General features: G+C 34.5%; 2 protein-coding genes across 3 annotated transcripts; both read left to right on the plus strand.

Moving 5' to 3' along the window:
* Positions 1-575: 575 nt before the first annotated feature.
* LOC113520120 (facilitated trehalose transporter Tret1-like) lies at positions 576-6,159 on the plus strand. The gene is made up of 3 exons (XM_052897128.1): positions 576-1,028; positions 2,221-2,356; positions 4,333-6,159. The coding sequence occupies exons 1-3, from the start codon at positions 990-992 to the stop codon at positions 5,589-5,591; spliced, it is 1,434 nt and encodes a 477-aa protein (XP_052753088.1). The 5' UTR covers positions 576-989; the 3' UTR covers positions 5,592-6,159.
* Positions 6,160-12,466: 6,307 nt separating this feature from the next.
* LOC113510579 (facilitated trehalose transporter Tret1-like) lies at positions 12,467-22,468 on the plus strand. 2 transcript variants are annotated; one of them, XM_026894033.3, is made up of 3 exons: positions 12,467-12,616; positions 19,200-19,335; positions 20,105-22,467. In XM_026894033.3, the coding sequence occupies exons 1-3, from the start codon at positions 12,590-12,592 to the stop codon at positions 21,376-21,378; spliced, it is 1,437 nt and encodes a 478-aa protein (XP_026749834.2). In that variant the 5' UTR covers positions 12,467-12,589; the 3' UTR covers positions 21,379-22,467. The 2 variants fall into 2 exon arrangements, with proteins under 2 accessions (XP_026749834.2, XP_031765515.2); XM_031909655.2 differs by having other exon boundaries at positions 12,490-12,620; positions 20,105-22,468.
* The last annotated feature ends 1,977 nt before the right edge of the window (positions 22,469-24,445 follow it).

Raw genomic sequence — 24,445 nt, forward strand, 5'->3', positions numbered from 1 at the left:
GCATGGGGGGTATCATGGGCGAAACAGTATACTCTGTTATGTACAGGGTACTGCTTATGTCTATAAGCGACGGTTACCACTTTCCATCAGGTGGGCCGTGAACTTGTTTGCTATTCTAAGTTGTATAAAAAAAAAGAACATTATTACTATTGTTACTTGTTAGAGGGTATTGCCCTTTGGCAATAACAGTTTCCATCTCATTTCCATTACACACGAAAACTCTATATATGATATTTTTTTCTTTTTCTTGATTCATCGCTTATCAAAGATCTAAAGGGATCTCGTTCTCATTTCGAATCAGTCTCTAAAATTTTTGAGCCAGAAGTGTTTCTAGAAGTACCGTCCCTATTTTCCTTGTAAACAATATGTTGTTGTAATGCCTATTTGTCATTCTGTGACCCAAATATTGGACACAAAATAATGTTTTCGAATTACATTAAATTATCACATATGACCATAACAAAAAATCTATTTCAACCAACGAGTTTCGATCTGTTTGCACAGCTGCAGTGTTTTAATAAACAATTATAAACAAATTATAATTATTGCCCTATAGTCTTTTTACGTCTACTTATACAACTGAAACGACCGTAGTGTGATGTAAACGTTTATCTATTAAACTGTACGATGAATTTCGTGCAAAAAATACGCGTGTATTTTTTTTTTCTCTATTTTTAATCGCTGCTGATAGTGCGTAGACACTGATTCTGTGTGAATAGTTCTTGAAACTTTTGTTTGAAATATGTGAATATATTTTGTGTACCCTTCTTACCTGGTATGGGTCTTAAAATTTACATTCGGCTACACGTCTTGCAAAATAAATACGCTTGATCCATTATTTATTTAAATAAGTGTTGATATCACAAAATTATCAGTGACGACTCAGTGTCACTCTTACTCTGTACAATAATGGAACAAATTTCATAGTAATTATTATTAAACGAATGGAAGAGAATAATTGTATAGTCAAGTAATTAAAACTTGTGGAAATGGAGCTTCGAAGATGCATAACACCTTTTATTATACAAGTAAGTACTATTTACTTATTATAGATTATATAGCTGTGCTGTAAAAGTTGCTAAGTTTTAGACCAAATATTAAGGTTACTTATTGACTCGAAAGAAGAAGGTTATATATATAACATCTATACGTTTTTTTTTTCGTATAGTGTTAAATATTATAATATAGTATGGCATTAACATGTTTGATTACATCTTCAGTCCTCGCAACCTTATTAGAATGAAATATGTTATTACAGTAAAAAGCATGACCAGAGGGAGACTTTGTACAGAAGTTGTTTGCTTGGGCACCTCTCTCCTATTCGCGTTTCTACCGTGAAGCAATTGTGTTTGCATGGCTGTGTTTCAGTTTGAATTTTGAATTGAAGGGTGGGATTGGCAGTGAATTTACCGGGTACAGAAGAATAACACCTGAGTCCTCAGAAATGGTAACGCATGGAGGGTATCATGGGCGAAACAGTATACTCTGTTACGTTCATGGTACTGCTCATGTCTATAGGCGACGGTTACCACTTTCTATCTGATGGGCCGTCAGCTTATTTGGCATTCTAAATTGCATAAAAAAAATATGCATTTAGGAATTGGTCGTTGCCTCGTGGTCCCGGAATAGAATGGGACACCCCTTCCTTTCCCGTGAGTGTCGTAAGAGGCATCTAAGGGAAGGCGAGGAATGGGCAACAGTATCTCTCTTAAAACATCTTCAAAACTTGACTGCGGTTACTAATCCGCCTGCCAAGCGTGGCAACTACTGGCAAAACCCTCCAAAAAGGAGGCTTATGTTCAACAGTGGTCAGTTAAGGGCTGACATGACGGCAATGATGATGATATGGGAATTATTTTTGTGTTTTAGCATCTGTTTATTTCATAACTTAGCCGTATGATGTGGAAGAGCGGGACGACATAACACAGATACTTGCTATGCTTATTAACTAATCCCAACCATATATTGTAATGTTTGAATTATTTTTTTAAAAAAACAAATATATTTTCCTTTTTTTTAGTAAATAAAGTAATATCTAATACGTGCTATCGAATATATTTTGCTTTCAAAGTAGTATATACTTTTTTGCTTTACCAAATTAATACAAGAATCAATTTCAGAGGAAAACTGAAAATTATAAACTACAAATAGTAATGGTCCGAGAATAGACCCTTGAGGTACATACAAAGCTAATCCAGTTACGTTGTTTGTATATTTCAGTGTTTCGTTTCGGCAGGAGTTACTTTAAATATGTCTGGAATGGGTCTGGTTATGGGGTTCTCTACGGTTCTGCTCCCCCAATTACAGAAACCAGATTCAATAATACAAATAGATGAGTCTTCAGGATCTTGGATAGGTAAGAGAATAACATTTGAATTAAACTCGCAAAGATATTTAAACGATTTGAAGGTAGATTTAGACCAAACGAACAAAACCTAAAAACTCATCTACAGTAGCAAACAATTTTATACGTCGATCCTTAACTATCTTTATTTAAAACCTATCAAAGCACATTTTCTGTGCTCTTTGTTTTTACTTGCTCGTTGTCTTGTTTTTGTTTTTGTCTAACTCTGACTTCAACGTATATATATAGAACAGTGCTTGGTTATAAACACCAAGACAGATATACCATAAAGTAGCATTAAAAATGAAAGGAATCCAATACAAAATTTATTATTTCACATCGTTTTTCCATTGTAATTTTTTTACGAATAAACAAGCTGAAGTGGCAATGGATGGATCACATAGATCCAAGAACCGACAACCGATAATTGAGTGGTGACCCCGTATGGACAAACTCAGTGCAGGACGAGTAGATAGAGTGACAACCTCAAATGCATTGCAGGGAGTCAGTGGATGCAGGTGGTTCAGGACCGTTATGGCAGTCCATGGGGAAGGCCTATATTCAGCAACGAACAGATAGAGACTGAAACAATCCCTGAAGGACTTGAAAACTGTGCTTAATACTTGAAGTTGTCGATGAGTATGTAACCTGAAACGACTTGTCTGAATCGGTAAATCCAATTTAGACCGAGAGATCAACCAACCAGAGGGAGACTTTGTACAAAAGTCGATTGCTTGGGTACCTCTGTCCCATTCGTGTTTCAACCGTGAAGCAGTTGTGTTTGCATGGCTGTGTTTCGGTTTGAAGGGTGGGATATGGCGTGAATTTACTGGGTACAGAGGAATAACACCTGAGTCCTCAGGAATGGCAACGCATGGGGGGTATCATGGGCGAAATAGTATACTCTGTTATGTCCATGGTACTGCTCATGTCTATAGGCGACGGTTACTACTTTCCATCAGGTGGGCCGTTAGCTTGTTTGCCATTCTAAGTAGTATAAAAAAAAAAAACTCGGCCGGGCAGCATTCGGAAAAGTACGATAATTCTTTTCTCATAAAATAACTCAGTATATCATGTTGTTTAAAATTGATCGGTGGCATCATACGTATTGCAAAATCAATGATGTGGAGGCTCTTAAGGCTATTATTCCTTGTGGTATGCTAACGAGATGTACATTTATAGACAAAATATTGAATGACGATTAAATATTATGTGTCGAAGCATTCCACTTAATACAACCCTGATTTACATAACAGCTCACTTTAGGTTATCTATATTATAAATTTTCATATCATCGTGTATTAATTACTTTAATAAACCGTAACTACTGCACAGCTAGTTAAAATATACAATGAGATAACAAATATCATTATACAAATTGATTGCGCAATAGATATCTTTAACTATAACTAATTTAATTTTGATACGATTAAAAATTCCTGACAATCATCTCAAGCGATGATTTCAAATACATCGTGGAATATCAAATATTGCAGGTTACTCAATACCAAAGGTTTATACCGATTGCGTGGCAGCAGTAACAGCATTCTGAGGGCATTATGTAATAAATACGATAGCCCGATCCTCTCATTGTGGGTCAAAATTATTATAGGGGCCATAAAATAAATTTTGTATTTTTTTCTCTACTAACATAGTTTAAGTCAATTGTTACTAACAAGAATGGATCTTTGTAATCTATAAATAAAGAAATATTATTATTATTATTATTATTATTATTATAAAACCATAGAAGTCTGGTAGTCTGCTGAGGAGGCCCACATTTAACAATGAACAATAAATGACTGATAATTTTATATACTTTGGCATTACTGGGTACAGAAATATCTCGATGCTAGGAAATTACAACGCATAATGTTATCATAAGCATTATTAAAAATTTTTAGAGAAATACAAGCATGTGTAGATATAATTTGAAGTGTATTTTACAATGTTTTATTAATTAGTTTTTTTTTTGTTATCTATTTCAGCCTCCATTCCAGGGATCGCCATTATTGTCGGCAACTTTATGGTAGCAACTCTGATGAATAAGTTTGGAAGGAAAATTGCTAATTTGATCAGTGTCACCATAACAATTATTGGCTGGCTATGCATCATCTTCTCGAATACTACTTCTATGATGATCGCTGCCAGATTCTTCCAAGGCATCGCAATGGGTATTATAACAACATTGGGGCCAATTTTAATTGGTGAATACACCAGTCCCAGAAATCGAGGAGCGTTCCTCATGTCAATATCAATATCGATCAGTACTGGTGTGTTTTTAATACACATATTGGGCATATATTTGGATTGGCGGACTACTTCTATTGCTTGTATTGGTATTGCCTTGGTAGATATATTAATAGTTATATTATCACCTGAATCACCAAGTTGGTTGGCAAATCAGGGAAAATATGAAGAATGTCGTAAAGTATTCAGATACTTGAGAGGTGACAATGAAGAAGAAGAATTAGAAAAAATGATAGAAGCAAATGTTATTTCTAAGCAAGAGAATAAAATAAAAACGTCAGCAAACGACACGATTGCAGCTAGAATAGATATAATTGTACATTATTGGAAGAAATTAGTAAAAGACAGAGCATTTTATGTACCAGTATTCATAATGCTGCATGTTTACACAATGGCACAGTGGAGTGGAGTAAACGTATTTACGTCATATTTAATAGATCTTATTGAGCATGTTTCCGGATCAGTTGACCATATGGACATGATTATCATCTCCATTGACGTCCAGAGAATAGTAACCAGCACGATTGGCATAATTCTAATAAAGAAGATACGTAGAAGACTCCTCGTATTTGTATCTGTAGGTTTAAATTTTGTGATGTACCTCATTATAGCTGGTTATACATATGCTAAACAGAATGATTGGCTTCCATACCATCATCCTTACATCGGCTTAGTATTAATACATTTACATATGTTTTCTATAGGAATCGGTGCATTGCCAATATCGTTTGTGTTGTCTGGCGAGATCTATCCATTAGAATACAAAGGTATTTCTGGTGGGATCAGCACTATATTTATGTCTTTAAATATTTTCACAAACGTGAAAACTATACCAATGTTATTTAATGCCATGGGATTTTCTGAGACATATTTAATGTATTCAGTTATAATTGGCTACTGTCTTGTTATAGTATGTTTATTGTTACCTGAAACTAAAGATAGAACACTTTTAGAGATAGAAGAATCATTTAGACGGAAAAAAGTAAACAGACCGTAATGATTATGTTATTATATTTAATTGTAATGATAAAAATGTTATAAATAATGAAAATGTGAACTTTAAACGAGGTAAAACAAACTTATAACATAAACATGCAATAAATTCATCAATATGAGAAATTCTTATCGCCCTGCGAACGCACTTATTTTTTTAATAAATTTTGTAATCTGCTAATTGGCAATCTGTTCCTTATAGAACAATAATCCAATCTGCTGTTTGGATGTTAGATTTAAATTTTGTCAATAAATGATGAGGCCAATCCATTAACCAGCTCTCAGTCTCTGTCTGTAAATCTTTCTACCAGTCCTTGGATACTGTGTCTTTTTAATCGAGAGAAACTAATGCTTCCCGATCCCTGTAATTGAGCGGCCAATTCATTTCTATGGCTGTTCAATATGGACTGATAGTTTTTGCTGAATGTCTCGATTTCTTGTTTTATCGTTTTCAGTTTGATGTCCATATACACAAATTTATTACTTATATATTGTGATTTTTTATAATAAAAATAACCGGAACATCAGACGTGATAATAAATTTCGGTTAAATGAAATCTCAAATTTATTAATTCTGCGTTTATTTATTTATTTAACTCTTTATTGCACCATAAACAAAAATATACAATGACAAGTGAATAATTCAAGTGAAATACAGTAACATAAGTACAGATTGAAATATACACATAGAGGTACAAAAGGCGGTCTTATCGCTAGTGCAATCTCTTACAGACAACCTTTGGTTAAAGGAGAACAGATATAAGTGGGCAGGTGGCGCAACAGTGAATTAATAATTTTTCGTGCATAAAATACAAAAACCTGTAATGCACAAAAATATCAAATACATATAATTTATTAAATTACTTACTATAACTATATATATATATATATATATATATATATATATATATATATATATATATATATATATATATATATATATATATATATATATATATATATATTGTTCTTGAACCGGAATAAAAAGTGGCGTATATCTTTTTCAACCTTGTATGTTTGTATTGTTAGTAATGGAGATTAATAACCCCATTGCTAGCAATACACCCTACCAGGTCGACCTCCACGCGGTCTCCCCTATAAACTATCATATAATTCCTGGCGAATTAATTACGATAGACTGTCTGACCTAATTTTATTCTTATCTGTTATTCCTCACTGCTACTCCTCCAGTGTAACGAATTCTAGAAAGTTCCACCGCTGTACAATAATAGATGGCGCTAGTTGTCCCATGTTGAAAGTACGGAACGAAACGTTATATACAAGTAAAAATTATGATATTAAAACTCTGGAACAATTCTCCTGATCTATGTAATAATAGCCAGTACCACTTTACGTATATAGGTGATTTACGTACATATAATCCGAATTCCGAAAAAAAAGTCTGAAAACCTTTGATTTATACAGACAAACAATTGAATCGGCCGACTAACGTAACGAGACTGTTCTGCAAAGAATGCACAAAAAGGCAAGAACCGCCGTATGTTGCTATACCTGGGATACCTAAAGCGGATCAGGAAATACAGTCTTCTACAGTTTATATTTTTTTTTATACAACTTAGAATGGCAAACAAGCTGACGGCCGACCTGATGGAAAGTGGTAACCGTCGCCTATAGACATGAGCAGTACCATGGACATAACAGTAGACACACATACTGTTTCGCCCATGATACCCCCCATGCATGCGTTGCCATTCCTGAGGACTCAGGTGTTATACCTACGTCTGCACTACCAGAATACGCTAGCGGGAAAAACAAGAAAAAGAGACAACATGTGTAGATATTACCATTATTTACCAGAGACTTTGTACAAAAGTCGATTGCTTGGGTACCTCTGTCCCATTCGTGTTTCAACCGTGAAGCAGTTGTGTTTGCATGGCTGTGTTTCGGTTTGAAGGGTGGAATATAGCGTGAATTTACTGGGTACAGAGGAATAACACCTGAGTCCGCAGGAATGGCAACGCATGGGGGGTATCATGGGCGAAACAGTATACTCTGTTACGTCCATGGTACTGCTCATGTCTATAGGCGACGGTTACCACTTTCCATCAGGTGGACCGTCAGCTTGTTTGCCATTCTAAGTTGTATAAAAAAAACAGACTGCATACTAGTCAATGGATGCAGATAGCTCAAGACAGTTGTGCTTTTTTGTATATTTTTTTTCCAAAATTTATACGTTAGAAAGCAGTAAATTTAGAAATGTAATTAACAACAATATACGAGTACTAATTGCTGGCGTTTCGTTAAGTATGATAAGAGAGAAAAAAACGTCGTTTTCCCATTTCTTGTTATTTATTTATTTATTTCTTGTTGTTTTTCATAATCTGATTGGTAGAGGGGTGGGGGAAGGGATTGCTAGCAATGTGGATTACCAATACCATTGCTAACAACATACCCTAACAGGTCGACCTCCCCATGGTCTCCCCTGGAAACCATCGTACTGAATTCCAAGTGTATTGGAATCACGATGGCCTTACTGACCTGATTTTTCATTTTCACCTATCATCCCTCACTGGTGCCCCACCAGTGTATACCGTTAGCGCGGGCGGAGCTACTATTGCATTATCATCAATTAAAAAAAAATCTTGTTGGTAGATAACACTTCAACTTATGGACCCTGTTGGACACAGCAAGTAGGAGAGAGGACAATTTTTTTTTTTATTTCAGAAATAGTTTATATTGTTACAATATTAAACAATCATCGAAACTGTTTCATGTTCGCTTAAGTGCTTCCTTTTTATACATTAAAATGCCTGTTTAAAAATCAAAAAATTAATTGTTTTAAATAAATAAGAATTGTGTTTGCATGTTATGTGCTGTGTAAGAGTGTATGTAGTATGTGTGCGTGCACTGATGAGCAAAATAATTTGAACCAATACATATTTAATGAAGTCGCAAGGTTTGTTTAGAGAAATTTGTTTCTAGCTATTTATTCTTATACACTACTAGCGACCCGCCTCGGCTTCGCACGAGTGCAATGCCGCCCCGCATCTGCATTTTAAATCTGTAATATCTTCGGAAATATTCATTTAAATTACATGTTGTAAAGGGCCATGTTGATCTATATTAAATGGACAATGTAATTAAGGTACTTAATTGAATAAAAATTAATGCTGTATTGCTTAAAATCACTTCGTAAATAAGCCATTTTTTCCTATAAAATGTAAAGGATAAAAAATGGTTATTGTGGGTTATCCTTATGAGATAGACATATACCATTACGGACTTTTTTGTTGATCTTTTTAAGGTGTACAATATTGTAGTACATTCATTTGATTTATCACATGGGGTTCAACTAGCGTTTGCATTGTAAGCGCAAAGAAATGTGTTGATTTACAATATCACATTAGAAACCTCTAAATTAATCACTGTTTCTCTACTATATTATGCATGTATTATATATATAAACCATCCTCTTGAATCACTCTATCTACTAAAAAAAAACCGCTTTAAAATCCGTTGCGTAGTTTTAAAGATTTAAGCATACATAGGGACGGACATACAGCGACAGCGACTTTGGTTTATACTATGTAGTGATTTATTCATTTATTCCTATTTATTTATTTATTTATTTGAAAATTACTCACCACACTTACAGTCTCCCAAAACGTGTAGTGAACCATAGGTTTATTTTATAAACTTACACAGTTTGTACAACATTTTAAAAATATATCTATTTTGTCATTAAATATGTCAATACCTGGCTGCTGAGCAATCAGAGAATTGAGCAGAGAAATAGCCTGATAAGTGGGTGCAAACTGAGCAGTACAGGTGCGAACCGGCCGTGCCGATAGTAGTCGACAAGCACGCAATCGTATGCAGCGTTGGGGTCCGTACAAAGAACAACGGCTAAGAGTTGCAGGTTAAGGAGTTATAGTGATGGGATTCGAGTTGCTTTTCACTCGAGTGACTCGAGTAGTTTTTATATTACATGCACTCGAGTTACATTTTTGACGACTCCAGTTTCGAGTGACTCGCGTCGACTCGAATTACGAGTGACTCGAGTTGACTCGTACCACTCGTGTGGTTTATACCGAACCGAGTGAGAAATTCAAATTGTGACAAGTTTACCCGCGGTAGCAGGAAACTTTTAAGAGAGAAAATTCTTTCTGATGCTTATCATGCCGCACGCACTATAATTGTAGATATTCTACATTTAGTTGAATATACGGCTGCTACAACAGATTTATGGACTTCTGACAATAATAAAGCATACCTAACTATTACAATACTTATAATTCAAAACTTTTTTCGCAAACTGTTACTACTAAAGAGGTTACGGAGAAACATTCTTCTATTATTTTAGCAAGTGTGCTGAAGTCGATATTATCGAAAAAATTGATCAATTTATTTTTTTAAAATAGTTATTACACCAATTTCAGTTAAATTTGTTATCTCATTAAAGATAATTATTTTTGTTTTTTTTTGTTGAGTTTATTTAAGTTTTATTTAAGTTAATTTTAAAACACGTATATTATTACATAAATTGTGTAAGAACATAATAAAACTGTTTATATTTGGATCTCATGAAAGTTCCTTGTTAGAATAAATTAAATTGGATTAGAACTTATTAGTAGTAGATTATGGTATAATATTTTAATTTGACTGATAGTTGATATAAGAGGTTTCTTGATTATGTATGACAGGTTTAGTTTGAAGGAAAATTTTATTTTTTACATTTTGTTTAGATTTTTTTTTTTTTTTTTGAGAAAATGAATACACATTTTCTATGTAAAATTAATACTGTTTTATTCGTTTTAAAATTTTGGTCACTCGCGTTTTATATTCCGAGTGACTCGAGTCAATAAAAATCACTCGAGTTTTATCTTCACTCGAGTGGCATTCGAGTGAGTAACTTATCAGTACCGAGTGACTCGAGTGAAAAAAAATCACTCGAGTCCCATCACTAAGGAGTTATGCTCTTGTAGGTGGAACTCTTGTCGCTTAATACGGTTTTCAGCAAGTCTCTTCACCTCTTGATACGACGGGACACCAACTTTTTCTTAATCTGCCTGATGTAACTTGGCCTCTCCTTTCCTCTTCTTCCTTCTACTTTACCTTTCATTATGATGTTCAGAAATTCGTTGTGTCGTGTCAAATGTCCCAACATTTTCTCCTTAGTGCTCCCGTTGGGGGGAAGGGATTGTTAGTAATGCAGATTACCAGTCCTATTGCTAGCAATCTTCCCTGTCAGGTCGACCATCCCATGGTCCTCCCTGGAAACCATCGTGTTGACTTCCTGGTATATTCATCACGATAGGCTAACTAACCTGCCTTTTCGTCTCAAGTTTCCTCCCTCACTGGTGCCCCACCAGCGTATACCGTTAGCGCAGGCGGAGTTACCATGATGTTATGTTATCCATTAAAAAAAGTATCTTTATTATACAATATATACCACTTTTAAATACTAAGTTTTTTTTTTTATACAACTTAGAATGGCAAACAAGCTGACGGCCCACCTAATGGAAAGTGGTAACCATCGCCTATAGACATGAGCAGTACCATGGACATAACAGAGTATACTGTTTCGCCCATGATACCCCCCATGCGTCGCCATTCCTGAGGACTCAGGTGTTATTCCTCTGCACCCAGTAAATTCACGCTATATCTCACCCTTCAAACCGAAACACAGCCATGCAAACACAACTGCTTCACGGTTGAAACACGAATGGGACAGTGGTACCCAAACAATCGACTTTTGTACAAAGTCTCCCTCTGGTCTTACTCATATTACTTAGCGCTAAAACTGTCTGGTAATGAAACAGTCTGAATATATTTTACTGTTTCATACCGTTTGAATAAACACAAGACTGTGTATTTAAATAAATGATCTGCAGTCAATATATATAGTCACGTCCTTACAGAAAAAGAAAAAATGTGCTAAACGGTTTTTTTTTTAATTTTATTTATAAATAATAATAATTTATTTAATCAAACAACATAAAGCCCATTTTGTTAGTTATAAATTGACTTAACCTATGTAAGTACATGAGCGGTCATGACGCTCTTGCATTGATAACCTGTCCCACCTAATATATTAGGATGGGACAGTCCATTTTACTTGAAATTGTCTTCAGGACACTGTTTGAGCTAACATGCACTCTACCCAATAGCGAAACAATTTGTTTGCGCCGTATATATTTATGTAATATTTACTAATTTCGCTATACATGCTCTCTGCGTTCTTTCCAGTAGTGTTTTTTTTTTTTTATGAGTGAAAATGGAATGGTAACCCCGCCTGCGCTAGCAGAATACTTTTTTTTTTTAGAGACAAGGGTAAACGACATCAACACGACAAAGATTTCTTTGGCATTTTTCAGTAGATATGAGTAAAAATCAACGGCACTAAAAGGGTTAAAAGGCTCTCAGCACATCTGCAATGCATCTGGTGCTCATGCGCGACGGTGGTCACTTACCATCAGTTGAACCATACACTCGTTTGCCTCCTATGTTATAAAAAAAAATACCTAATTTCTAGCCTCTCAACTTTAATAAATTAATGTCATATTTTTTTTTAAATCAAAAATTATTTTTCTCTTTATCAATTTAGAATAGAATAGAATAGAAAACATTTATTGCCAGTAAACACACAATTACAATATAAAATATAAAAAAATATATACAAAAAGTGTCCCATACTAGGCAAAAGGAACCGGCTCAGCTGATGCTGTGAGTGTCCCAGCGCAATGTGAACAGCTGCACAGCGCTGGTTTTCAGCCAGTCCCTCTCTTAACAAAATATAACCAAAGTGCAGGGTAAATTGTAACTGTAAATTATACATTATAGAAAATTTATAGTTATTTTTAAACCGTAGACTCGACTATAGATATAAGATCTATAGATATAATACTACCTTGAACGTATCGCATTTGTTACTTGAGTATCTCCAATAAAACCTACTTTTTAAATATAATTTAATCCAATTATTTCTTTTTACATTCTGTTACTCTAATGACAAAAAGGATATACTGACCTGATATACCAATGACTGGTACTCCATTTTTGAGGCAAGTAAGTACGTATATTTTTTTAAACAATGTTTAAAAGGAAGTATTAAATTCGTCCTATTTTTAGTGATTATGCAACGCGAACGCGTTTAAATTAGGAATCGATTTTCACGATTCTTTTTGTAAATAACAAGGTACTGTATTGTCGATTGACATTATTATCTTTAATTTGCATTATCTTAAATATTTTCTTCAATTAAAAGTTATTTTATATTAATAGATGATAGTGCCAGTAGTTTTTTTTTTAATTGATGATAATGGAATGGTAACTCCGCCTGTGCTGTCGGTATGTGCTGACGGGGCACCAGTGAGTGATATATTTTAATAAATGAGTATTATTAAACTTCAAACTGGCCATTTGTAAACTGTAGAATATAAATGATTTAAAAAATATAGTGTTGTCATTGGAAAGCTCAAAGAGCTGGTGTTTTATTTTGTTTACTGATTGCGTTTATAAATAATATATGCGCCCTTCGAACCCTCATTACCAATATTTTAAACGTGGCGACCGTAAAGTTCATAATGGACGCTAAATTAAAACAACGCTCAGTACAGAGACGCCTATTTACCAAAACGACCAACTCCCTAGAAGCCATTATGGACGGGTCAGAAATAAAAATGACCGATTTAAAGGCCTGTTGGAGAAAAATGAATGATATATGGGCAAATTTAAATAATATTGATAAAGAAATACAGTCGTTAATACTGGAAGATCCGGACTTTTCAGAAAATACGCTCGAGAAAGAATATGAAGAAGCTGAAAATTACAAAACAAGATGGCTTCTTCTAGATACGCGTTTCGAGCAAATGGCCGAAAATTTTAATAAAGATATAAATAAAATTAATGAAAAAGAATCTAATAAACCAGCGAAGCTACAATTACCCAGGTTGGAAATAGTAAGGTTTGACGGAATTCTAAAGAATTGGTTACCATTCTGGGGGCACTTTAAAAAAATTGATGAAGACCCCATATTGACACCAGAGGATAAGTTTCAATATTTATTGCAAGCTACCACACCTGATTCAGAGCCGCGTACGTTGATAGAGAGCTACCCAGTATCAGCGGACAATTATACCAAATGTATTGAACACCTGAAATCGCGCTATGCTCGTGAGGAACTATTAATACAGGTATATGTCAGAGAAATTTTATCGTTAATATTAGAAAAAAATGAACATCCTGACTTAACATATTTATATGACAAACTCAGCGCCCAACTGAGGGCTCTAGAAACTTTAGGAGTCGCTAAAGCGCATGCTGCTTTCATTTTACCTATGGTGGAATCGGCTTTACCTGAAGATATATTGCGAGCATGGGAGAGATTCACAACTCATAGTAATCAAATGGAGATCGAGTTGACAAACTTGCTTAATTTTCTACGCCGGGAGGTGGAGAGTGAGCAAAGAATTCAAATGGCAAAAAATGGTTTAAGTCCGATGTCATCTAATATTCAAACCCATAAAGAACCATCAGCTGCTTGCTTAATGTCAATAAAATCCAAAAATAAAGAGTCGAAGGTATGTATATGGTGTGATAAAGATAATCATTTAAGTCTCGAATGTTACAAAATTTACAAAATGTCTTTAGAACAACGATTACTACACTTAAAAAATAAAAAGGCATGCAGCAATTGTTTAAAGCAAGGACACCATTTCAAAGTTTGTAAAGCTTTTGTAAAATGTCTTATATGTCACAAACGACACCTTACTATCCTATGTAGAAATCAAAAACCAGTCGAACAAAAACAGAACACAGACAGTCATACAGTTACAGCGTCATCTATTCACAGTACTACATTGTTACAAACTGTCATCGTTGAAATCGAACATCAAAATAAAAAGATGTCCGTACGTGCTATGTTTGACAGCGGATCTCAACGTAGCTACATTAAACAAGAAGTGGTTGATTATTTAAAGATTCCTGCTGTAACAACTGAAGTACTGTCTCACTCACTATTTGGTGGTATCAAAACAATTTCTAAGGAACATAAAGGTTATAATTTGTCGATAAAAAGTTTAGACCATTCCTTTGAAATTAACATGTTAGCTTTAAGTCAAAAGTGTATATGTAATAATGTACCTAAAATTAACTTTAAGGATTCTGAGCTAGTAAAACATTTAAGTGAGCATAACATTGTGTTGACTGACAAAGGCACATGTTCTGATATAAAATTGTTAATAGGAGCAGATTATGCAGGTTTTCTTTTGACAGGTAAGTTGATAAAAATGGACAATGGACTAATAGCAATTGATACCAGGTTAGGTTGGACTCTTCAGGGTGTACAGGTTAGTGTATTAAGTAATTCTAATACTACTATAACAACATTAACTTGTGATAATAATATTTTAAAAGAATTCTGGGTGCTGGAAAATCTCGGCATTCATGATCCAAGAGACGTAAAGTCTAAGGAGGCAATCACTGCAGAGGTCATGAGTTTCTTCGAGAACACGATAAAGGTGGACCCTACAAGTGGCAGGTATGAAGTTCAGCTTCCATTTAAAACAGGATATGAGGACCTATTATCTAATTATGAAAAGACAAAACATAGGTTAAATGCAATGACAGGAAAATTAGTAACGTGTGGGAAATTCAATCAGTATCATGCAGTATTTCAGGAGTGGATTTCTTTAGGTATAATAGAAAAAGTTCCACCGTCTGAACTTAATCATGATACTGGTCATTATATGCCACATAGAGCTGTGATTAAAGAATCAAGTCTGACTACAGCACTAAGGCCCGTATTCGATGCATCTGCGACGGATAAAAATGGTTTAAGTCTTAATGCTTCACTAGAAAAGGGAATAAATTTATTAGATCGTATTCCTAATATGCTTGTCGGTTTTCGTTTAGGAGCCATTGGCGTGACAGCTGATATAGCTAAAGCATTTTTACAAATCTCTATACCACCTGAAAGTAGAAACTACTTAAAATTTTTATGGTGGGAGGAAGAAAGTTTAAAACAAATAGTAGTTTATAGACACTGTCGTGTAGTATTTGGTTTAACATGTAGTCCCTTTTTATTGTCAGCTACTATTAATCATCATCTCGAAAGGGTGACTGGCAAATTTCAAGAGACAGCACAGCGATTAAGAAAGTCTTTTTATGTGGACAATTGTGTAACGAGTTTAGACACAGAAAAGGAGACACGTAAATTTATTGAAGAATCTAAACTTATCATGGAGAAGGCTAAGTTCAATCTTAGAATGTGGGTAACCTCATCTTTAGCTATAAATGAAACGGGTAAAGAAATTATATCCGTGCTGGGTCTTAATTGGGACACAATTTCAGATGAATTGTTTTGTAATTGTGATAACATGCGAAAACTAGAAACATTTCAGAAGGTAACAAAACGGGACTTATTGTCATTGACACAAAGAATATTCGATCCTATAGGTTTTACTTCGCCTGTTACGTTAATCCCTAAATTAATTTTGCAAGAGACATGGCGTCGTAATTTGCCATGGGATGAAGAGTTACCGGCTGACTTATTTTCTAAGTTTCGAGATTGGTATAAATACATCGATTACTTAAGAGATTGCAGACTAGCACGTCGATTATCAGCTGGTATTTTAAATGAATCTCAGGTAAGCCTTCATTTATTTTGTGACGCAAGTATACATGGCTATGGTGCATGTGTCTTACTTAGAGCAGAAGACAAGCATGGGGTAACTGTACGATTAATTTCTGCCAAGTCCAAAGTGACACCACCAGAAAAAATCACCATTCCTAGAATTGAGCTATTAGCTGCATTGATCGGATCTCGATTGTTAGTTAATGTTAGAAAAGGTTTATCCTTGTCAAAGTGCCCTGAGTTCTGTTGGACAGACTCTGCTGTATCTTTGAGTTGGATCAAAAGAGAACTGCCTTTAAATACATATGTGGGTAATAGAGTGAAAGAAATAAGAGAACATACAAACACACAAAATTGGTATCACATTCCAGGTGAACAAAACTGGGCAGATCTGGCATCTAGAGGCTGTAATGCAAAAATACTCTTCGACTGTAAATGGTGGTGTGGGCCCAAGTGGCTTCTTTTAGCACAAGAAGAGTGGCCGCATTCAGAGGTGGTCGTTGACGAGCGATTAGTAAATTCAGAAACTAAGAAAATCATATGTAATGCACAAGTATGTAACGACAAAAGTTTATTAAATGAAATAGGAAAATACTTCTCTAAGTATACAAAAGTAATAAGGATGACAGCATGGATTTTAAGATTTTTACACAATATAAAGAATTCAAAAAGGAGACAAGGTGAATTAACAGTCAATGAATATATTAACGCTGAGAAAATAGTGCTGAAATTAATACAAAAGGAATGTAAAGAGATCATAGAAAAAGGAAATGGAAATCTAACTATATTTGTTGAAGATGAAGGCATACTTAGAGTTAAAACAAAAATTTTATTATCTTCAGAATTTCCTGATCATGTTAAAACACCTTATCTACTTCCGGCGAAAAATGTATTAGTTAAAAGAATGGTGATGCAACGGCACGTACAATTGCAACATGCTGGTACAAATCAGTTGATAGCTGACATTCGTACAAGATATTGGATCATCGGAAGTCGCCGCTTAGTGAGGTCTGTTATTTCAAATTGTGTGATATGCATGAGATATAGATCCCAGCCCTTACAAGCACCTGCTGCACCTCTTCCAAATGAGCGCATGGCATGCAATGCACCTTTTCAAAATACTGGTGTTGACTTGGCTGGTCCTTTATATTTACGAAATGGAGAAAAGTGCTGGATAGTGCTCTACACTTGCGCAGTATATCGTGCAGTGCACCTCGAGTTAACCAGGTCATTGTCGACAGAAGCATTTATGATGACGCTTCGCCGATTTATAGCACGTCGGGGTAGAGTAGACATGTTAGTCTCAGATCAAGGAAGTAATTTTATAGGGACTAAAAATCTACTTACAAATCTCGATTGGGAGGAGATTCAGAGACAATCAACAATTCGACGCATTGCTTGGAAAATAAACGTACCCACTGCCGCTTGGTGGGGAGGGTATTGGGAACGTCTCATTAGAATAATGAAGGATTTGCTAAAACGTGTATTGGGTAAAGCATCAGTTTCGTATGATGAGTTACAAACTCTAATTTGTGATTGTGAGGCTATTATGAATGGACGGCCACTGACATACATAAATAATGATAATGGTGAATATTTGGAACCATTGACACCCGCATTATTTATACAACCGTTACCTACGACAGATGTAACCGATTTAGATATAGTCGATAACACATCGTTAAATCGCCGTCTAAAATATTTGCAAAATTTGAGAGAACAGTTTAGACAACGATTTAAGTCTGAATATTTAACTGTGTTAGTTCAAAAGGGAAAGGAAAAGAAAGATATATTAAAGATTGGAGATATTGTATTAGTAGAAAATGAAGAGAAAAGGATAAAATGGCCTTTGGGTATTGTAGAACAGCTTATCCAGGGTAAGGATGGAGTAGAAAGGTTAGCACGAGTTCGAACATCTCTTGGAACCAAGATGAGGCCAGTACAAAGACTCTACAAGCTTGAGGTCCATAAAGATAATGAATTTCCTGACTTAAACAATACTCCGAATATTTCCACCGATTTACCGCCATCTGGTGAGTTATCAACTTCTTCTGATCTGTCGTCAAAAAATAAGCAACTTGTAACACGTAGTGGCCGAATTTTGAAAATACCTAGCAAATTAAAGATATATCATGTTTAAAGGGGAATAGGTTAAAAATAAAACTCTTACTTTTTTTTTGTTTGCTGGCATTAATATATTACATATTATTTCACGTACATTAAAATTAAGTTTATTACAATACAATGTTACACTCAAGTCGACCATTAATTTGTTTGTTTAGTATATTTATGCGTTGCTAGCGTTGTAAGAGGTAAGCGTTAATGTAGGTATGTAGTTTTTTTTTTGTGATATTTTTTATTTAAAGATTCTTTTATTTTGCATTTGATTATAATTTAGACAAATAAATTGTCTTAGGAATTTACTGTTTAGGTACTTATTCAATGTCTTTATAACTGATAAATGTACTATTGGTTAACTACCTGGATATAGAATAAAGAGTTAAGAGTAATAACTTTACACGGTCATTAAAATAGAATTATTATTTCTTTAAAAGTAAAGTTTTATTACTTTTATTTTTCTTGCCGTTTGGAGGATGTTAAACTTCAAACTGGCCATTTGTAAACTGTAGAATATAAATGATTTAAAAAATATAGTGTTGTCATTGGAAAGCTCAAAGAGCTGGTGTTTTATTTTGTTTACTGATTGCGTTTATAAATAATATATGCGCCCTTCGAACCCTCATTACCAATATTTTAAAAGTATACTTTATTTGCATTATACAATATAGGAAATAAGCAAGACAGTTTACAAACACAACGATACAATTGTATAAGTACAGTGAGGCGGTCTTATTGCTGAGAGCAATCTTTTTAAAACAACCTTAAGGTAATGGACTAATTGTTGTACTAGTAGGTACGATAGTTCTGTATAATTAAGAAAGTATTTTTTGCAAATTAAAAATATATACTATTATAAGTTAAAAGGAGCTAATCAAACGATTTGATTTGTTACAGTGTTTCGTAACTTCGGGGATAGCATTGAATATATCTCAAATCGGCTTGGTGCTAGCTTATTCAGTCGCTATTGTTAATCAACTCCAGGATCCAGATTCAAGTATATCTATTGACGACGAATGTGGATCGTGGATATGTAAGTTAATTCATCTTTCTCTTATATTTTCTTAAAGACATGAATTGTGTTTAGTCTCACTATAATTGATCGCAAGAAAATATATTAGTAAAGAAGTAATTGGCTGCTTCAATACCTCTGTCCTACTCGTATTTCTGCCTCTAAGCAATTCTTTATGCAACTTAGAATAGATAGATAGATAGATAATTTATTTATATTACTTACAGAGCACACAAATTACAATACAAACATACACATAATACACAGTAAAAGAGATAAAAGAATGAAAATAAAAAAAAGCAACAAAAAAGCTAAATATATAAAACAACAATTTTCTTTTTTTTCCTTCATCACTCCTTCCTTTCCCGTGGGTGTCGTAAGAGGCGACTAAGGGAGCTTATGTTGGAAGGATAGGTAGCAGTCCTGCCAGGTCAGTCAGTCCAGTCGCAAGTCCCTCTTAAAACATCACTAAAAGCCAATCTGCGGTTATCAACCCGTCTGCCAAGCGTGACAACTACTGCCAAAATCTTATGGGGGAGGCTATGTTAAGCAGTGAACAGTTAATGGCTGGTACAACAACATATCAAAGCTACAATATCTAATTAAGATTCATAATAAAGATATACAGAGAAGTTTATGTATGACGTCCATGATGCTGGTCATGTCTAAGCTGAACAATTTTCAAAAAATTGTTCCTCGATTTATATTTTGGACCAACAAAAAGTTCGTTTGTTTTCTGAATATTACCACTTCGTACATTGAATGCTCTTATTGTTTTTTTTTTTTTCAGCTGCATTACCAGGAATTGCACTTGCTTTCGGAAACATGGCAGTGGCTGGTACAATGGCTAAATGTGGTCGACGAAGAACTAATATTTTATCATCCATTCTATCATTCGTAGGATGGATTCTAATACTTTTTGCAGATGATGTGATTTGGATTTTTATTGGAAGATTTTTACAAGGCATCTCATTAGGCCTCATCTTAACATCAGGACCAGTCATAGTTGGGGAATACACTAGTCCAAAATACCGAGGAACTTTATTGACAGTTATAAGTGTAGCAATATCTGCAAAGACTTTAACTATGCATATGATGGCTTCATATTTAAAATGGCGTTTGATTGCCTTTATTTGCACAATTATTAATTTTGTGGCTGTATTAATTTGTTTATATTCACCAGAGACACCAAGTGCACTGGCACATAAAGGTAAATACGATGATTGTAAGAAAGTCTATCGGTGGCTTAGAGGGAACGATGAAGAGCAGGAATTAAAAGATTTGATTAAGACTAGTACAGAACTTAATCAGTCGAAACATAATTTAGTCAACCAGACAATAACAGAAACGGTGAGATGTAAATTGGATAATCTAAAAATGACATTTAAGAAAAAAGAGGTGTATAAACCTTTGATCATATCATTGCATCTTTATATGATCAGCTATTGGTCTGGTATGCCAGCTATAAGTGTTTTCCCAATAATTACAGTCACTAAAATTGTTGGAACAGAAATGAACATTCCAATGGTGATTATGTCTGTAGATTTAATTAGATTGCTTAGTAATTTTCTTGCCATGTATATAGTTAAAAAATTTAAAAGAAGACTTCTGATATATTGTACTGCTGGAGTGAATATTGCATTACTGTTTTTAATAGCCGGCTACGTTTACTTAATAGAAAAGAATGTGATTATTGGCAAACCTGTTATTGGATTAATTTTGTTGTACGTTCATATATTATCAATTGCTATAGGCTCACTACCATTACCACTGGTTATTTCTGGTGAAATATTCCCATTGGAAAGTCGAAGTATGACGAGTTCTGTATCGGCTGTGTTATCTTCATTAAATTTATTTATAGTTTTGAAAACATTTTCTCTTTTATACAACAATACTAATATTTATGGTGTTTACAGTTTGTATGGTGTTATTTGTATTTATTCTTTAGTTATAGTTGCATTATTACTGCCTGAGACAAAAGATAAATCTCTTCTGGATATAGAAAACGAATTTAAAAGTAAAGTTACAAGAAACAGAGATGAATCTACAGATGTATTTTTATAAACTAAACCTTTGCAATGTACTTTTGCAATATTGCATTCTTTAAACAAAAGTTTTGTATATAATTTATAGACTGTTACAATTTATTTATTATTTAATGGTTAAATATTTATTATTCTATAATCTACTTCATTTGACTAGTGCTGAATTTAAATTTTATTAACTAGTATTGTGTATTTGTTATATTGTTGCATTTGTTTTGAGTAAAAGATATTTGGCAGAAATTATTGTAGTTTAGTATGATTATATATTTGGCCGTGTTTGTCCTAACATAGAATAGGCCACCCCTTCCTTTCTGGTGAGTGTCGTAAGAGGCGACTAAGGGAGCTTATGGTAGAGGGATGGGGAGCAGTGGTCCTCTTAAAACATCTTCAAAGCCTAACTGCGATTGCGAATTCGCCTGCCAAGCGTGGCAACTACTGGCAAACCCCCCAAGGGGAGGCTTATGTTCAGCAGTGGACAGTTAAAGGCTGATATGAAGATGATAATATTATATATTACCATTTATTGTATATTTACAACCGACAACTGAGTTAAAAAATATAAATTTTCGATGGCACCAGAGGGAGATTTTGTACAAAAGTCGTTGGCTTAGGTACCTCTGTCCCATTCGTGTTTCAACCGTAAAGCAGTTGTGTTTGCATAGCTGTGTTTCGGTTTGAAGGGTGGGATATGGCGTAAATTTACAGGGTACACAGGAATAACACCTGAGTCTACAGGAGTGGCAACGCACGGAGGGTATCATGGGCGGAAACAGTATACTCTGTTATGTCCACGGTACTGCTCACGGTACTCAAACGACTTTTGTACAAAGTCTCCCTCTGGTAATTTTTCTTAAATATCTCTCAAGTACACACACTGTTTAGTCGTATGTGTACTTGCATAATTTTTTTTTTTCATATTGTAACTACAATATTTAGATACTGTTAACATATTTTTTCATTCTTACACCCTTGAACCTAAATGGTCACATACTGTGTGGTTTCAAAGGAATTGTCTCCCGCAAACGATCAGGCTGTGAATTGTTGCTGCCGAGGTTCCCTCTAGAGACCACAGTATGTTTTTCAAAAAAGGTATATTAAGGTTTTTTCAAGGTTGGCAACGCGCACGTGACACTCCAAGTGTTGCAGGCGTCCATAGGCTACAGTGACCGTTTACCATCACACGGGCTTTATGCTTGTTTGCTACCTTTGTAGTATTAAGAAAAACATGTATATTTCATTATATCTTTTTAATATATACAAGTGCTTATAATATATTTTATATTAAGTCACTTTAATTTTTTTTATTTCAGCTTCCATACATGACTTTACTTTATTTATAGGTTTAATAATTCAACACCAATAATAATGGGCAATTACGGGCGAAAAGCAGCGAGTCTAGTCGCTATTATAATGTCTCTAACAGGCTGGATATGTATAATTTTCAGTAAAAATCACTTCACTACTCATTGGTAAGCTTTTCCAAGGATTCGCCATGGGCACAGCAATGTGTGTACTATTTATTGTGATTGCTGAATACGCAAATCCGAAACATCGAGCATTGTTCACGTCAGTAATGATCATTAAAATATCAATTGCAGCTTTATTCGTTCACGTGTTAGGATCTTATTTCAGTTGGAGATTGACGGCTTTGATTAGCGCATTCATTGTTTTTGTGGGCCTGAATATAATACTAATAAGTCCAGAATCTCCCATCTGGTTGGCGGAGAGAGGTCAACACGAAAAATCCAAAAAGGTTTTTCTTTGGCTCAGAGGCGAGGAAGTAAACGAGTTAGAAGAACTTAAACGCATTATAAATACGAAAGAAAATAATAAAATAGAAAAGAATACATCGAAATAATTGGTGATAAATACAAAAAGAAAGCTTTTAAAAAAATATACACGCCTTAAAATTGAAAGAATGTTACATGACAATTTTAATAATGCTACATTTACATACTTTTGGCAATTGGTGTGGTTGAAACACTATTATTATTTATGTACGAGAGGTTTTCTCCAACTTATCTGGTCCCAATATAGATATTAACATACAATTAGTAACTCTAGATATTTTAGGCCTATTTTATAATATAATTGCTACATTTGTAATGAGGAAATGTAAAAGAAGAATTATTCTGTCTACAATTCTTAATTTTAATATATTTGTTTTGCTCACTACAGCCTTGTATTCTTACTGTAAAGTTGCCAATTTGTTGCCATTTGATCGTCCAATTGTAGGTGTCGTATTAACACATTTGACTTTATTATCAATATTCGTTGGTATATTCCCTCTCACATTTACTGTAGAAGGAGAAATATTCTCTTTAGAATACCGTAGTTTCTCAGCAGGCATCAATGCTATGTATTTTTCAATAACAGAATTCACTGCAATTAAATCTTTTCGATTTTTAAAGAAATCTTTTGAATTTCACGGTACATATTTAGTGTATGCTGGTATATGTAGTTACAGTTTACTATTTTTTATAAAATTTATGCCTGAGACCAAAGAAAAGACGCTTCTAGAAATTGAAAATGAATTTAAAAATGTAACCGCTGCATCTAGCGATTCTAATTTGATTCAACCAGTAACAACTCGAGTTGTTAATTCTGTAAATTGAATTAAAAATTAAAAATTCAAATTAAAATTGTATCAGTACATTTGTATATTACTGTTGTATTATTTTGATTATAATTTTTCAACCAAATTCAAAAAGAACGAAATACCATTGAATTGTGTGTATATGTGTGAGCGTGCATCCGAACGCACGCGCGCGCTCATGTGTGTTTGAGTGTGTATGTGCGTGTGCGTGTGTATGTGCGTGTGCGTGTGCGTGTGCGTGTGCGTGTGCGTGTGCGTGTGCGTGTGCGTGTGCGTGTGCGTGTGCGTGTGCGTGTGCGTGTGCGTGTGCGTGCGTGTGTGTGTGTGTGTGTGTGTGTGTGTGTGCGTGCGTGCGTGCGTGCGTGCGTGCGTGCGTGCGTGCGTGCGTGCGTGCGTGCGTGCGTGCGTGCGTAATTGTATAAAATATGTTATTACCCGCAACTTCGTCTCTGTAAAGAGGATATATAAAATTAATCAGAATAGAAAATGA

The sequence above is a fragment of the Galleria mellonella genome, unplaced genomic scaffold (assembly GCF_026898425.1).
Source record: "Galleria mellonella isolate WM207_F2 unplaced genomic scaffold, CSIRO_AGI_GalMel_v1 utg352, whole genome shotgun sequence".
In the NCBI taxonomy this organism is placed as follows: Eukaryota; Metazoa; Arthropoda; class Insecta; order Lepidoptera; family Pyralidae; genus Galleria; species Galleria mellonella.